At 33.2% G+C, this 17,978-nt stretch overlaps 1 protein-coding gene across 4 annotated transcripts; it reads right to left on the bottom strand.

The window, feature by feature from the left end:
- Nucleotides 1-1,840: 1,840 nt before the first annotated feature.
- On the bottom strand, nt 1,841-16,195 carry LOC133285040 (ubiquitin C-terminal hydrolase 12-like). 4 transcript variants are annotated; one of them, XM_061482194.1, is made up of 32 exons: nt 16,055-16,195; nt 15,632-15,701; nt 15,123-15,267; nt 14,849-15,006; nt 13,983-14,248; nt 13,658-13,876; nt 13,456-13,564; nt 13,254-13,369; nt 12,012-12,110; nt 11,211-11,320; nt 10,528-10,602; nt 9,252-9,330; nt 9,013-9,159; nt 7,828-7,908; nt 7,588-7,707; nt 6,812-6,934; nt 6,177-6,254; nt 5,993-6,081; nt 5,801-5,909; nt 5,399-5,467; nt 5,207-5,317; nt 4,908-4,963; nt 4,592-4,769; nt 4,417-4,518; nt 4,266-4,337; nt 3,920-3,985; nt 3,691-3,756; nt 3,408-3,494; nt 3,163-3,279; nt 2,918-2,992; nt 2,714-2,800; nt 1,841-2,554 (listed from the first exon to the last, which is right to left on the bottom strand). In XM_061482194.1, exons 1-32 carry the CDS (start codon nt 16,082-16,084, stop codon nt 2,513-2,515), a joined length of 3,351 nt encoding a protein of 1,116 aa, XP_061338178.1. In that variant the 5' UTR covers nt 16,085-16,195; the 3' UTR covers nt 1,841-2,512. The 4 variants fall into 4 exon arrangements, with proteins under 4 accessions (XP_061338178.1, XP_061338176.1, XP_061338179.1 ...); XM_061482192.1 differs by having other exon boundaries at nt 15,123-15,273; XM_061482195.1 differs by having other exon boundaries at nt 15,632-15,698; nt 16,055-16,181.
- Nucleotides 16,196-17,978: the final 1,783 nt, after the last annotated feature.

Here is a 17,978-nt window from a genome sequence, read left to right on the forward strand (position 1 = left end):
TTTTCTATAGAAAAAGTAAAAAAAAATAGTAAAAAAATTATTATTATAAAATAAAAGCTAACCTGTCAAAATAGAATATTCACATATCATCAAGTGAGAGATTTTAGGTGTTTAGTTGTGCTTATTTGCTCTAAAAGAAGATTGAGCAGTTAACGAGATTACATTTGCAATTGTGCTTGTACCTGAAACAGTTTTCTGACGTTAAATCACCCTGACTTTTTTAGAACAACAAACTTTTTGAAATTAGTAGGCGATTTGTATGATCCATCGATACTTATCATGCATACGCGTAATTTAATTAACCACTGTCATCATATTCAATATTTTTTATCCCTAGTGCAGTAGCAGCACTGTCTTCAAACTTCAACAGTATGCATTAGGCACTATTAAATTCTAAATGAATTTTTTCAAGTATCTCCACCATTTAATATATTTAAAAAAAAAACTTCTTTGTGCAAATTGACATATGTAATGAATACTGCAAAATAACATGGTTTCCTAAGCTATATGGAAATTACCGTAATTGGCGAATGCAAAGGTGAGTGACATGTTCTATGTATTCTTCTTATTGTCTCATATTGAGCCGCATTGTTGTATGAGACAATGACCAGAATGTCACTCGTCATACAATAAGACCATATAATATTGGGGAATACATAAATGATTATGGGAGAATCGAGAAATTAGAAGAATATTGCACATTAATTAATTATAAGAAAAAATATGTGTTATTTTAAAGGGTTTTATGTTTATCATTTAACATAATATAACTTCACTTTCCTACACACACATTAAAGAGGTGGGGTCCACATGTTTTTCTTTCTCTTTCATCATTTTACTTTCTCTCTCTTTTGATGTGAGAGTTGGAAACAACACTTACATTATGTTACATAACACTAATAAAACCCTATTTTAAATAGAGAAATAATTCTCTGCTGTTGCATGAAAATTTTCATTTTTCCTGTACAGTCATCAAACTTTGCGTTTTGTTTTTTTTTTCCTTTTTTTTTGAAATCTGTGAGATCCGTTTATATATTTCAGCAGGAAATTTTTTTTTTATTATCTGTCACATAAAAAAATGCAATCCCTTTTAAATAATACAAGTTCTGCCATTTTATAAATATAAATAGATGAGAATTATAACTTATTTTTTTTTAATGAAACTCACACTTTTGTGTCATTTAAAATAACACACTTTTTCTTTAATTATATGGGATAAAACCAAATTCATTTATTCTGTTAGATATCCCAGTGTAATTATTATATGTAATAAATGAACTTGGTTTTATTCCATACAATTAATTAATAAATTTGATGTTTGTCATCTTAAATAACATAAGTTATCCTCCCACATGATATGATCATGTTAAATTACACATGAGAAGATCCATTTTCGTCATTTTTTGAGTGAAAATCTCACGTACAATCGATGAGTGAAAATGCACTACATTCTAGCAATGATGATTTTAGTGAAATGCATTCAAAACCAGATTTTGCTCCTGACTACTTAGTATAACAAAGATTTTTAAATCAGTTTTTTTATTTGCAATTCAATTCAGTTGACAGTTCAATTTTAATTTTTCTGTATAATTAGTGATAAACTATCCTTTTTGATACGAAAAGTTTATTACTATAACGTACTCAGCAAATATATTTTAACCTGACTGAGGTAATGAAAAGTGATGCCTACATTGTGTTCTTCTGTTTACTTTGTCTATGGCATTTTTTGTGGTGGATAGCAACATTATACTTTTTCTTAGAAATCAGGTCCTTTTATTATTTATTTTTCTGCCCTACAAAGATGAAAGTATAAAGGAATAATGGGCAGGAGTGGCTGGCCAACCCAAATACAAACCTCTTTTTTCTTAGACCAGGTGAAACGACATATTCGACGGATATTCATTTGATATCATGTCCTTCAAGACAAAGCCAAGTGACAGAAAGAAATACCAAAAAAGTAAAACAGACACAAGAAATAGACCAGATGGCGCTGCACATTACTAAATTTTATGCTAAGAGATATACGGAGGCTGGCGAGTCTTTTCTACAACATTACATAAACTCTGCTACACCATTTTGCAGCCCTCACTTAACACTTCTAACTGAACAAAATCTGAAAGCAATCAAGAAAATGACAAAAAAAAAAAAGAGTCAACCAACTATACCCTGTATACACTCACTAATCCAAAAATCATATGTACTGATACAGTGTAGTGATGATGATCAATGACCTCAACTTGAAGAACTTCCATATAAAATGGAAGTAGTAAAAAGCTCAAGGGGTTGTGATCGGCAGAAACAAAGTGTTGAGAGCAATGTCACTCCGTCGACAGAAAGAATTACATACCACACTTCTAATATAAAACCTGCAGACACCACCTCGTTTGCTGATCTCACAAGTTGGCCTATACAGAGTAGCCTTTCTCTATTTTCCCTGTTTTTACAAACCCATAGATGCAGAAGAATGGCAAATTTATCCCATGCAACAAGAGAAATCATCCATACAGGTTTCCTAATTATAAATCTTTACTGGCTTCTCAAATGTGTGGCGATTCTGAAAACAAAACACATGTAATTTGAAATGGTGCAACAAACCAAGTTCTTCAAACCTCAAAACTAAAACGTAGTAGAACCAAGTACAACGAGTAACCACCAAACTAATAAAGAACAAAATGTACTTAAGAAATCAGTTCATGCCAGCAAAGTTACTAACCTGGTTAACAGCATATGCTCTTTTAGGAGCATTGTCAGTATGCTCCAAGCCAAGATACTGCTCCCAAGCACCATAAATATCTCTTCTCTATCATAAGATACAATAAAAGGACAATGTAAACATAAATCCAAACATATGAAAATGGAACTAAATAACAATTGAATTAAAAAAATAAAAAAGAATTTTAAGTACAAACAAAGGCACCTGAAAACGACTGGATACAATGTCAGAGTCCTGAAGGTACTCAGGACGCCCTAATGAAAAAAAAGCAAACTTCCACTGGCCAAAAACGAGATAATAAAAAATTATTTAAACTAACATCAAGAGTAATATACTCAATGAATTTACAAAAAAAAAAATATACTCAATGAAACGTCCATCACTCAAAACAAAATTACTGGAAAAGGAAGATGCCTAATATGCACGTAAAACACAAGAGGAGGAAATACCTTGGCAAACTCATCATCAGGAACTTGAAGTTTCTTCTGTATTCGCACTTTAATTTCAGCCAAAGTCTCCCCTTCATGTATGACCAAGAAAAAAGGTTCCCCAAAGTTCTGAATTTGCTGTACATATCAAACAGAAAATAAAGTTACTAAAGGTTTGGTAAACAACTAATGTCAGCAGGAAATATCAAAGACATCAAAATACAACAAACTGTACAAAGCAAAATGAATCAACAAAAACAATTTACCATTTGGTTCTGAGCTGTGTCTTTGGTGAAATGATACACATGGATCAGACGATCCTGAGCACCAAGATTTTTCTCTTCTTCTGGAATCTGTAAAATTTGTGTACAACCAGAAGAGATACTCATTTATTTGGTTACACAAACTGAAAAAAATAATGTAATTACGTATTTAGAAAAATCCACCGGGAAATTATTTGAATAAATAAAAGCATGAACACTTCATGTACTGAAAGCTATCTCCTCCCTTCCCAGCCCCACTCATACACAGAAAGAAAGAAACTGCTACCTCCTCTGCACGTAATGTCCAGTACTGATCATTAATGCTTTCAATCTTTTCATTGGGAGGGAAGACCTGCACAGGCAGAGACAGGATGAAATGAACATATTTCAATTGGAGGATCATAAATCAACAATAAGTTTAGTATAATAATCCTGATTCCCCAAAAATTTAATCAGAAAAATAATCAAGAATAACAATAAATCCAGCAGCAGTTAACATAGATGTAACGCCACACCTTGTATATCTTGTGATAGAAGACTTCAAGCAACCTAAGCTCAGCATTAGGATGAGACAATTCCACCTGTACTAACAGTAAAAGTTAAGCATGAGCCGTATAATTAAGTAACTAATGTGAAAAATCATAAATTGAGAGGAATATTTGACAACCTTATATCAAAACAGCTGCTTACATAACACTGCAATAAAAACAGCACAAAACTGGCAAACAAGGCTTCGCTTACTTTTCCTTTTTAAAACTCAAATGAAGCCATGAATGGAAGTTGGGTGCAATTGTGATTGCAGTGTTCTGTGAGTAGCATCATACAATATTACTAACCAAAGCATAAATCACACAATCCCACCTTTGTTTTAAGATCATCAAGGACATCCCCTACAGTACTCTGCTTTGGGAGTCTGATGGTATGAATAACCACCTGGATAAATAATTTTAGGAAAAAATTATGAAAAGAAATTTAGATGAAAATCTAAAGAAAATCATGTCGCTATACTCACTTCATCCTCAGTAGCATGGTGAAATGCAACTTTCAGAGTTTTCAAACCTTGTAATTCTGGCAGAGGGATATCAAGTACTTCATAGTACAATATATCTGAAGTCTGAGATACAAGAAAGGAATAAGATGTTTTGTTTTTAAATAAGAGATATTATGAAGGATTGAACAACAACTACCTGATTGTAGTGAATCAGCATATCAGACAAATGCTCCACCCCTCGGTACTTAATAGGCTGGGGTTTTGGTTGTTGAGAGTAGCAGTTGTGTGGGGTAAGCCTAATTTTGGATGGATCATCCAATCCAAGTTGTTGAGCAACTCTCTCCACCACATCATCATATGTATAGAGCCTTGACCTATAAATTATTATACAGAGTATATGATAAGTATGCTATTCTGAGCATGACAATAAAAATACTTAAATCTTCTCTCAAGTAAAATACTGCAATAGAATAAATATAATGATTCACTAAAATGAATTCCACAATGCTTACATCTCCAGACAGAAGTCATCTTCCTTAGGTTTCTCTAGAGATCGAAAGTGAACAACCTAAAATACATCAATTAGAGATAAAAAAAACTCAGCTGATAGCTTACAATGTAAACATAATAAAACTTGCAAGGCTTATTGGCTACACATACAAACATGTGCATGCATATGCGCAGGGGAAATGAGGAAAGTAAAATAATTCAGACATAATAATCTGACTAAAATAAATGGGACGGTTTCATTTTTGCATCACACAAACCAAACAAATTGCCTTCAATTAATTGAACCCCAAAAAGAAAATACCTGTCGATTGTGCACATATTCCAAGTATGAAGGCACATCTGGATAGCGGAAACTTTCCTCACTATCCATAGGAGGAGCTTTCTGAAAGCATACAATATCTCCATCTTCTAGCTGCAAATATAAAAAACCAAATCAATGTGCAAACCAAATATACAGTAACTCAATTGTATATAAATTATGTATATAATTTACCTGGCTAGCTCTAAATGTTAATTTCTTATCGATAGGTTCGCACATGACATTTGGTTCAAACTTAATTTCCTGCACAAAAATAGGCACAGTTAATCCACTAATGCCACATAATTATCGTCACTCATTCAGATCAGAACCTGAAGATGCCAACAAAACTAAAGGTCCTCTCCCTTCTGGTAAGGCTTATGCAGGAAAGATAAATTTTCATGGAACATGATGCACTTTATTTGGAATCAATTACCAGCAAGGTTAGTAACTAAACAACTGAACCCAGGACTGCTTGACCCAAGCTTAGCAGGTAAAGAAGCATATGGTTTTAGATCAATCAATGATGAACTACAGCTTTAAATTTTCATAAAGTTTTAAAACAGATAAATATTAAACCAGAAACCATCAACCAACCTCATAAAGTCCAATCTCTTCATCAGGATCATAACCAGCCATTTCATTTAACTTCGTTAAGATTTCTGATGGCTTACCAGTACTCTTCACAAAAAGCCTTCCAATATAACTGCCATAGAGAAATACTTCTGATGTCAACCTAGGTCAACCTTTTACCCCAACATATGTTAAAATAAAGAAATTACTCAATACCGTAGCTCCTCTTTTTCAGGATCATATAACTTGAAGAAAAGTAATATATCATCCTTTGTCTTGTCAGGTGGTGCAATGGGACGTAAATCCTAAATAATAATGTAGTTCGTCAACAGGATTGTGTTCGTATATTAATGCTTCATGCTATGAAAATAGTATACAACTTCCATAATGCAAATGTTACCAGCCCAAGCTCCACTTCCAGAAACAATTTTAATTCTGCATTGTGAACCTTGTTTGATACCTCTCTCAATTGTCCAACCTGCAATGTGAATCAGATTGAGAAAAAATATAGTACTATTTCAGGTCATAGAGAAACTGATATGTTACAAAATTCAGCACCAACAAAAGGCAGACATGAATCACCGAAAATTGAGTACCCACACCAGCATAACTAGAAAAAACTACTGGATCCAAAACAATTAGGATGAAAAATATTTATATGGGTTGCATGTTTTATTCATTTTCAAGATTGGAGAAATATAAAACAGCCAGCCAAAAATGGCAGAAATAAAAATAACAAAGCCAACAAAAGAGAGAATTAACTGTTGGTCCAGCCTGAGAAATGGAATAAGAAAATCCAACCAGCAAGGATAACAGTGAAATTAGCAGGTTGAGATAAGATGACATGAAGCATAGAACAGATTCAACAAAAAAACAGAACCGAGGGGTAAAAGGAGCTTATTTGTTTTAGAAAACCAACATTGCCATAAAAGCATGAACATCAACAATCAGAGTTGGAAAAATCATAGATAAGAAGCTTGAGGAGTATATAAATAAAATAATAAGGAAAAGATTCCTGCAAGCTCAAGAATTTACAGATTGTGCTTCTTCAACGTGTGTCAGTGGCCGATTAGGACGATACGTATGGTTTTGACGCTTTGCCCAAAGCCAAAAGCGCTGGAATTGAACTGGTATTCCAAACTCTTTAGCAACCTCTTCCTGCATATACAGATTTTCAATCAGACATAAAAGTCAAAATTACGAAAATATTAGATCAAAAAAACATAAGACCACAAAGATTCATAAGATATATTTTATTTTCTTCCAACTAAAGCATCAGAAGGTCTTAGATTTTTGTAATGTTCTAAAAATAATTGTTATTTCAGAGGATGGAAACTTTCAATCCTTTGACATTCAGGCAACTCTTCAGCTCAGCTGGTATCATTCAAAGTGAAAGGAAAGGGTATATCTTTTAAGCTACTAAATATCATGCAAGAAAAAACATTGAAGTTATAGAATATGTGCACACTCATTCAAAAAATTAAACTGAAAAAATACTCCTGTCATGAAACTGCTGAATTCAACCCTATTGTGAAATAATTTTCACTTGGTGACATCGATAATATAGTTCTCCACGTATGGACAATTTTACATTTTCTTCCTCTTAAGTGTTTTATAAATGAATAGTTTAAGAAACTTTATGTAAGAATATTAATTTGTCCTGTATTCCAATTTCTCAATGAAAAAGCAACATTTTAAAAGGAAATATTTACTATTGAGACCAGATCAAGTAAGAAAAGAAACAACAATAGTTGGCAAAGCATGCCAGGTCACATTTCTAGCAGGAGAGCTATAAGTGTGATTAATGATACCTTGAAAAGGTTAAAAGACATTTGCTTTTGGACACGAAAACTCCTCACTTTCTCATGGTCTACGAGATCAAAATATATATCCTTTCCAATCTGCTCTGCAAGGTCTTCATCTCGTGCCACCTAAGAAGTACCATATGTTATCAGTCATATATAAATACAATTTGATTGAGCAACTCACAGTATCTTTGTAAGGCCACAAACAATACTCAATTATAGATAAGCAAGTTAGGGACTAGGAACCTTTATAATAGTGTAAAGGTGAGCCTCTGCCTTTTCTTTCTTTTTGTGTTCTTTTTCTTCCTGTTCTTTCTTCAACCTCTCCTGCATTGATCCATTGTACAATTAAGTACAGATTTTCCAGAATAAATAGAAATTCAAAAGACAGCAGCAAACAGAGCTTGGTTTGATTTGGCTTGAAACACTCATATGGAACTTGTTATAAGAGAAAAAACAAATAAAGAAATATTGGTCTAAGCAGAATTCAAATTGAAAAAAAAAATATGACATATAAAACGGTCTCATTGAGAATAAGGTTTAACCCGCCAAAAATGAGCCGGGTTGGGTTGGCCAAAATGAGCTGCCAACCCGGCTCGTTTCAACCCGTAAAAAAATGAGCCAACCCGCGGGTCAAACGAGCCAGCGCGCGGGTTGAGTTTTTTTTTTTTTATAAAAAATACAAAATATAATATACAAAAATGAACAAAACCCACACATGTTGTCATCATTTTTCTTCTTTCTCTAAACTTAAGTCTCTAATCTTCTCACATCCCTACCAATTTTATATTGTTAGGTTGTGCTAGCTCTGTTTGGTTCAAATATCTTACCCACTTGGTAGCAAGTGGTTCTGATTGTTTCTTGATGTTGATGCAAATTTGTTGTGAAGAAAATTCGAAACTAAAATATTTTGCTTTTATTTCTCATTTTGTAACCCTTTGTTTAAACTAATGGAAGTCACATAGCTGGTGCATTAATACTACAGGGTCATTTAAATAGGCTGAAAACGAGCCAACCCGCGAGCAATTTTCGAGCTAACCCGCGAGCCAATTTTCGAGCCAACTCGCGAGCTATTTTTTCAAGCCAACCCACGAGCCATATTTTTGAGCCAATCCGCGAGCCTGGGTTGGGTTTTCTGGCTCGTTTTTTTTCGAGCCAACCATAACCCGACTCGTTTTTTCTGGTTGAATGCGGGTTGGGTTAGGTTGGGTCGGGCCGGGTTGGCCCGTTTTGCCAACCCTAATTGAGAACAGTCATCAAGTTGATTGCAATAGCAGAATATGACATGCTTTCTTATGTCCACCATAAAATAAATTTGCCATCTGATTTTATTTTAAAAGTTAAAGTTGCATGCAGAAGACAAACATGTTGTGCTGTTTGGCTTGGGTTGATTAATTTCGTGCTCTAAGCTACATAAGAATAGTTGCATACCCTTAAATGCTCAGCAATGTCTTTCTCATCCACATTGCATATTACTTTGTCCTTGTCAGCTTCACGTATATACACCAGCATATAAGCATTTGAATATTTGGTGAATTTAAAAGGAGTGTTATTGAATCCAGGATTTGTCTGCGGTAACTGCTAAAATACAAGTGGTTGAATCATTAACAAGTAAATGTCAAATTCTTATAGGGACCAAATGCCACGGTAAATGCCAATAAAACAATTACCTCCTCCTCACCACCATATTGCTCCTCTAATGCCCGCTTAATGTCTTCTTTTGTCACCCTCTCATCATCAAATTTGTACCTGAGAGCCAGTCATATATTCAATTAAATCAGTAAAAGGCTCAGTCAGTCAGCAAAAAGCAATTAAAAATAACAAAAAGAAGGTCAAGCCCCCCTCAGTAAGTTGCATGATATACACAAGCTCATTACAACCATTATTTGAATAGTCGATCATCAATCTAACAAAAAGTGAAGCCTCTTTAATGGTTTATATTATAATCTAACACACCCCTTCACACGAGAACCATTGGGCTTGAAGGGTGGATAATGCACAGGCGCACCTACATGTGCTAAGAAAATTCCACAAGAGAAAGTGGAGGGGCGGTGAGGATCGAACCCGTGACACAAGGCCTTGATACCATCAGTGTTGTAAAAACGTAGTGTCGAAATGTAAAAACAGGCCGTGTCTACGTTTTTATGACCAAAATTGAGTCAAAACGGTAGTTGAAACGGGTTTTGAGTCGAAACGGTTCAAACGTAGTGTCGAAACGTAGAAACGGTTCAAACGTAGTGTCGAAACGTAATATGAATTTTTTTTGCATAGTTCAAATATATATATATATATATATAACACGTAATAATAAAAAAAATTATATATATTTTTAGTCATTAATTAGCTTAAATTTAATAACTTATATAATTAATACATTAAAATTATTCTATATAAATTAAAACAAAGATTAAAATTGACATTCTTATAAAATAAACATGTTGGTGGGTTTTGGTATTATATATGTTGGATATATATTTTATTTTTAATACGTTAGTAAACTCTTACGTTTCGTTTACGTTTTGCGATTTTACGTTTTTGCTCACCCCTACCGTTTTTACATAGACTCTACGTTTTAACAACATTGGATACCATATAAAGAACCAATTCAACCCAAAAGCTTAAGCTGTTAGGTGAGGGCCTCTTTAATGGTTTATATTATACTCTAACAACAATCTCAATCATAGCCACACTCCCACACAACACCTCTCAGCCCTCCCTCCCTGTGACAAAAGGATACTAGTAACATAACTGTGATAGGAAAATAATAAAAAAATGCATATTATACGTTGTATCACTAGTTATATATGTTCTCTAGAAAAACCAATTTATAAATGCAACAAAATCAGCAATCAAGCAGATATTGTAACATAGCTCCTCGCCCTCATCACATGTATGCACAATAGCATGCAGCGAACAGTTCAGACCTGTAAAGCCTAAAATACATACCACTGCTCAGAGAGAGTCGGCCTAATAAAAGCATAATAATGTCCACCATGCACACCACCACTGTGAACCAAAACACTGGGGAAAAAAAATCAAATTTGTCAAATACTAAACATTAGAGATTAAAATATGCATATACATCCAAATAATTGCACAACGATGGACTTCATTAACATGGAGAAAAAAAAATTAAAAATTTTATGCACTTCCTTGATTAAAGTTCTGCATAAATGGCAGCTTTTAATATTAATTATCTAAGTTTTACAGTTCCAAAATGATTTGAAAATACACTCCTCCACTTGATCTGAATGAGCATAGGGGATGGCTCTCCCTAAGATAAATTGTTTTCTTCTTTCTGTTCTATATCCTCACATCACTTTCTCCTTATTCTATTTTGTCTCTTTAATTCTTTCTATTGATTGTAAAAGCCATTAATTGATTGCAATAGACTCGAGTACATGGGTAAAAAAATGCCAGCATATATAACAATTGTGGTTCTAATAAAGTAAACCAAAGACAAAGAAGGGCATCATGCACCAAATCACAAACCACCAGATAAATATCACAAAAAAAGCACAACTACTAAAGAAGTCAGGAAACAAATGAGAAAGTTCACACAGACCGGCCCCAATGCAAAAAAGACATACAATCGGCAAAAAATATTGCTGACACTGCCACTAAATTACCTATGAAGTGTGTAAAGATTGCGGACATTCCTATCAGCCTCAGGTGATAAATACTTTCTGTCCTCACGATCGAGGTCAAGTTGCAAGGGGAACTCATAACGGTCATTAATCTAAATGGTGAGAAAAAAGAGAAAATTAAACTTCCATGCATGGAAAAGAGAGTTCAATCTCCCCATCAAAAGTCAAGAAATTATTGACAGAAAAGTAGAAACTAATGATAATAGCTAATGCCCATGCTCCCTCTAGCAGGCAGTCTTCATTCAGTGTATTCGTTTCAAATGATGTACAGAAATGTTAAAATGTACATATACAACCAAACAAAAGAGACCTCTCACCCAGAATGAAAAAAATTATCCACAAAAAAGCAATTTTCATATAAAAATAAATATTCAGAATACGCCCGGCAGAAATCCTCTGTGAATTTCAATATCGCAAGGCACCATTCTCTTCCAAACACACGATATTTTCCAAATCACTTTCTTGCATGAAGTAGCAGTAGTGTGAATGAATGCATAATACAAAAACAAGGATATCATTGTACATTTCCAGCATAACTAATGAGTTTAACCAAAATAATCTTCAATGGCATTTGGTTGTAGAGATGGAGCAAACTGCCTGCATATTACTATGGCCTATAACCAATAAAACAGCAGGACCAGTTGCAACTCAATTTCGGTGAACTAAGTAGCCAGAGTTCAAAATAAAAAGGAACTGCTAACTTCCTCTTCCTCATATGCCAGCAGAAAAATTACGAAGAAAAGGAAATATGCTACAAAGCAATGTGTCGTTTTGACTACCAACCTTTACCATAGTATCCCGCATAAAGTCATATTCAAATCTTTTCAGCTGAAGCTGCAGAACAGGCGGAAAATCAATGAATAGGACACCCTTTTTAGCATCCTGAAAAAATGAAAAATCTTCAGTTTACACATGAAACTAGATTAAAAAATGCTTACAGTAATTGTACTCTGACAATAAATATAAGAAACTTAAGGAAATGTCAAGAAATTGTTCCACGCAAATAAGAAAACTATTTAAACATAGAAACAAATTACTTCAAAATAATACAATATTTGAATCCAGGAGGTAGGTAAATTGAATCATACAATTCATGCTTTGTAGAAAAGGGGATAGCTATGAGTTACAACAATTAGACATCCAACTGAGAGAGGGTAAGGGGGAAAATTGATATATTTTATGGGTAGTCACAGTTCTATCAGTAATCACTCACACTGAGACATCCTAGACATAATTACAGATATATTATATATTACGACATCTAAGAAATATCACAGCGCACTTCTTAATTAACATGCTGTAAATATCAAATTGTAGCAGACATAGAAAAGAAGGGAAAAAAGATAACATAGTAGAGGTGATAAGACAGATATAAAAAAAAAGAGCAGTGTAAGGCCTAGAAACTTGCAACTAGTCATTTGTATTAATCATATTAAGTACTGCTGTCTAGACAAACAACTTAACTTTAAAGGGAGATTGAGACTTCCAAATGGCAAATAGGTTTATAAAGAAGGAATCTCAGATTAGGAGAATGATTTAGAAATTGGAAAAAGGGTTTGCATGAAAACACACCAGAAGCAACCAAATTTTAAATTCTCCTATCTGGAGTGAGAGAGAACATATGAGAACCTAGAACACCGGAACCGACTCTAGCTCTAGCTTCCCTATCATTCACTCTGTATGAAATTGCTAATTTTTTACACATTCAACTTTTTCAAAAAAAAAAAAAAAAAAACACTTGAGATATTTCAAATTTTACCACAAGAAAACACCGTCAAATTTCTCTCCCAACTAATGCATACCTTTTTAATAGACACACCAACATCCAACAAGCAAACATTAAATGACAGTGACACATCCACGATCACTTTTTTAATTTGAGATGGCAAGGTTGACAAAACACAGTAACAATAAAAAATACAAATCCACGTACGAAAATAAAATATTTATTTAACTCACAAGAATATTAACTTCTCGAAAATGATTTTTGACAATTAGATTCAGAACTTAACAGTTGTAACCAACCTGCAAACCATATTGTTCAGCATGATATTTGTTGTCCCCCTCAAGACGTTCAACTTCAACATACTTATCAAAGGAAGCATAAACATCATGACAGCCTTTGACATCAAGTTGAAGGTCTGCATGCATATGTAAAACAAAATTAGAATCAAGTGACAAGGTACAGCTACACATATAATTAACTTCAGCATGCTCATGAAAGTACCATAAAATGACTCCTTTCTAGTTGATTTATAGTCCACATTGATGCACTCAATATAGTTCATGTGGTGCCCTTCAAATAACTTCTGTATAGTTCCCTCAACAACAGTTCCCTAAAAACAAAATAAACATAATCCATAATGCTTTTGAGACAGTATTTCACCAAAAAGAAATTGTATACTAACATCTACAGGTCTTTCTGTTACCTTCATTTTGTCTTCAAGTTTTTCACAGAGAACTCTATTTAGTTCTTGAACATCATGCTGCATGAAAGAATCATATGTATCCCATCCAAAAGATTTTGTCAGCTCCTTTGTTGCAACACTGGTGTCACTATACTGGAGCTTGTAGAATAAGCTTTGCAGAGCCAAGGGGATGCTTCCAGAGGGCATATCATTCTCTGTTGTTGGCATATGGTACACAGCCTGAAATATGATATCCAGGACGCAACTTCCTTGTTATTTTCCAGTCAAACAAGTGAACTTCTGGAAAGAGAGGCCGGGTGTGGGGGGAAGAGAAGTAGTGCCTTACCTTTCGAAAATAAGGAATATGGTACAGAGTTTGGAGTAGAGAATTCATATAACATGTAGCTCCCTGGTTCTTAAGCCCAACATAGCCAGTCTCCTTCTTTGAATCATAAGTCCAGTAATCAACAATCTTACGAACAAGAACCTCGGCTTCAACTAGAAGAGTATCATTCACAAGATACCCTCTACTAGGATCATACAATTCACCAAGTGGCATGAAGGACGTGAAACCCCAATCACTTTCTCGTGCATTGAATTGGTGCTGCGTGTCTACATAGTGTAAGTAAAATGAAGTTACAACAAGACCCATGTCTATGCCCAAAAATTATGTGCCATTTCACTTTCTTTGCTCTTTCCTTGTTTAATTTAACAAGTTGATACTAACAATCTCATTTAAGACAAGTAATATACCTTATCCAGATTTAGATCCAAAATTAAGAGAAAAGAATATATGTATAATTGGTAGTTTCAAATTTAGTAAAAATGTTTAATGAAGAGAAATTTGATTGAGAAGATGAAAGACATATGAAAAGAAACAAGTATGTCAGCCGGTTTTGTTAAGTTTTGAAATTTTTTACAAGATCTGCAAAACTAAATGCTTAAGAAAAAATGGCATAGGAGATGAGTATGATGAACAGAGGTATTATTATAGGGATCTGATATAAATAAACTACCCCAATTATTCAGGCTTCTCAGTGAAAAAATAGTATTGCAACAAAAATATGTCCTTCAAGTATTAAATGTTCTTCCATTCATTGCAACAAACATCTAATAACATTCTTCACTTTTAATTCCAGCAATGCTCTTTTTTGCATATATGCATGGTACTTCATCTTTTAACAACTGTAAAGAACAAACTGAATAGACTACCTTTTCTCACAGAGTACTTATTATGTATTTGATTAACTACTGCCAAGCTAAACTGTGCATATCTACTCCAACCATAGGGCAAACTAGCTGAATCTGCAACATCCAAATACATGGACAAATAGTCCACATTGTTCCCTTTTGGGAAAATGAGCACGCGCCTGACCAGTACAAAACAAGATTCAGGAGAGATTACCGATGATAAGTACATATAGGAACTAATATTTAAGAAAAATGAACAACATGAATCAACTTAGAGAATGCATAAGCATGATACCATTTATAACCACCAACAACAAATATGTCCGAATAGAGCTTTTTTGTATTCATCCTAGAAAAGTTTTCAATTCTCCAAGTGAATCTTGATGATGAAGGATCCTCGACAGGTTGACTCTCCACAGTATTGGCAGCGTCAGGTTGAGCTACAACTAATAATCATCAAAATTAATGAGCAGAACAATTAAGTACCATATCTTAAATCAGCTGAAAACTGGCTAAATAAAATGAGTGACCTTAACTGAACTAGACCCTCTACTTGCTTCCCATGAAAGATGAGTTAAACAAGAGGAAAAGGAAAATAAAAACACAATCCATAAAACGGAAAAACTAGAACTTTCAGACAAAATTATCACTTAGGTCTTCCCTCTCTCTATTTCTGTCTGTCAACCAAACAATGCATGAAGTGGTTTCCTGAACTCTTACATCAATTCGATTAGATTCATCTACAAGGAAACAAATGAAGTGACTAAAACAGGGATCAAAAGAGGGACAAAAAGCAATAAGTACCTTCCATGGGTTGATGATTATTCTCGACCAAATCCGTGTGTGGGACAAGCATCTCCTCGTCCTCCTGCTGCTGCAAAAGCAAAGTCCAAACAAAAATCACCACACTACTTCGGATCCACCGATGAACCAAACCGAATTAAATCCCCCAAAATCCAAGCACGAAATGCATCGAAATTGAAGCAAATTCCACTCGCTCAGATCAAAACCACAACCCCTAGACGAAACCCCCATCACTACCCGCCATCTCCCGAATAGACCATCAAATTCATCCCAAACACATCATTCACCGAAAATAAATAAATAAATAAAACCAAATAAAATCATGCCGGAAAAAAAAAAAAGCAAAATTGGAAACGCGCAAGTAAATGAACGGAGGAGACGGAGCAAAACGCGAGTTGCAGAGTGAGAGGTAAGGAAACGTACGTCAATGGGAGCTGGAGTCATGACGGTCATGGTAACTATAGCAATTGACCTGCGTTGCTTATTCAGACACAATGGAAGAGAAAGAGAGAGAGATAGAAGAGAGAACACTGTAAGAAAACGAGATCACACACCAGAAGAAGCTATTGCTCGAGCCGAGAGGGAGAAATGTCTTTGGTCTTTATTTGTGCCTTTGGGCAATTTTGGTATTTCACACTTCAATTCCACACCTGATATTGTAATTATTATAGATTTCGTGTTTTTACTTTTAAAATTATAAGATATATATATAATGAAAAGAATAAAATATTTCTTAGGTACTTATGGGATCCAATTTAATCTCGAAGTAGGATATTATAATAATTAATTAGTGTTATTATCAATATTATTATCCATCAATTTCATCGTTAGATCGGTTATGTTCATTTTCATATTTGTATGGTTATGATTTCTCATATTTAATGTGAAATCATAATCATACAAAGATAGAAATAAATATAATTGTTGGATCAACATAATCGATCTAACGGTGGAATTAATTTATAGTAACATTGGTACTGGTAGTAACACTAATTATATAAGACCTGATTAAATTTTAATACTATCCAGCGTTTGGTATGGTATTGTATATGATAATATCTTTCAATATTTTTAAAACTAATATATTAAAAAAATATTTTAATATATTAATATTGAAATCATATTTTAGTTCTTGAAAATTGTACTTGTAAGCAATATTAATATAGCAACCTCTTATCAAACCTAATCTCATCCCCTTATGGCATGTTTGGTGCATAGTATAGTATAAGACCTGATAGTATAAGGCCTGATTGTATAAGACCTGATTGAATTTTAATACTATCCAGCGTTTGGCACGGTATTGTATAAAATAATATATTGTATAAGATAATATCATCTAATATTTGGTAATGCATTATATAATACTATATAAGATAAAAATAAATTTTTTAATAAAAATATTCTTTAATAAATAATTTATATAATTCTTCAAAAAATGTCATATGATATTAATTTTTATAAAAATTTATTGATTAGTGTGTCCAAAATATAAATTAATTTTTATAAAAATAAAAATATTCAATATTTTAAAAATTAATATATTGAAAAATTAATTTTTATTTTAATAGATTAATATTAAAATAATATATTAATTTTTTAGAATTACATTGGTCAACGATGTTAATACATCAATCTCTTATCAAGTCTTATCCCTCACCCTTAGGCCGGATTAAGTTATACATCGTTTTGATGTATTAACCTATTTAATCTCTTAGAAGAAAAGTCATCTCGTGATTTCTCTGAAATTTAAAATAGACACATATTAGTCTTGTTGAGGGACTAACAATTTTGATTAACTGTGTGTATTTTAAATTTCTTTTCTTTTTTTGGTAAATCTATTTTAAATTTCAAAAGGAGCACAGATCATTTTTTTCTAAAGAATTAAAATGGGAAGATCCAAAAACTCTAATAAAAATCATGAGCAAAAAAGTTAAATTTTTTAATTTAAATTTAAAAAAATTATTTTAATTAAAATAACTTTCTTTTAAAAAGTGCAAATATTTTTCACAATTTGCAAGTGATAAGGAAAGTAGGAGAAAAACTACGCACCAGCGGTGCGTGACCACTGACCGGAAGACGGAGAGGGTGTATTTCCAAATTCATAATAGTTTTGCACAATAATAAAGGTGTTTGCATTTATCATTTAACATGACACAAGAAAATTTTTTACATACATAATATTTTGTGGAGCTCACATTTTTTGAAGCAAAAAAAAAAAAAAAAAATTATGGCACGCAAAATGAATCTCTATAACATTACACAATTACTTTTCCTACAACATAACTCTTATAAAACCAATAATCAAAATAAACAATTCTTTTACTTTCTGCGTTTTTTTCTTTTTTAC

Source organism: Gastrolobium bilobum, unplaced genomic scaffold (genome assembly GCF_033153095.1).
Source record: "Gastrolobium bilobum isolate Gb01-03AN ecotype WA unplaced genomic scaffold, APGP_CSIRO_Gbil_v1 utg32371, whole genome shotgun sequence".
Taxonomy (NCBI): domain Eukaryota; kingdom Viridiplantae; phylum Streptophyta; class Magnoliopsida; order Fabales; family Fabaceae; genus Gastrolobium; species Gastrolobium bilobum.

What these genes read in the sequence shown, in the direction of transcription:
- LOC133285040 (XM_061482192.1), bottom strand. Translation starts at nt 16,084, where the DNA reads ATGACCGTCATGACTCCAGCTCCCATTGAC. An exon ending in TAATCATCAACCCATGGAAG is followed by an intron (nt 15,274 to 15,631) that starts GTACTTATTGCT and finishes GATGATTATTAG; the next exon opens with TTGTAGCTCAACCTGACGCT. An exon ending in TCTATCACAAGATATACAAG is followed by an intron (nt 3,757 to 3,919) that starts GTGTGGCGTTAC and finishes CTGCCTGTGCAG; the next exon opens with GTCTTCCCTCCCAATGAAAA.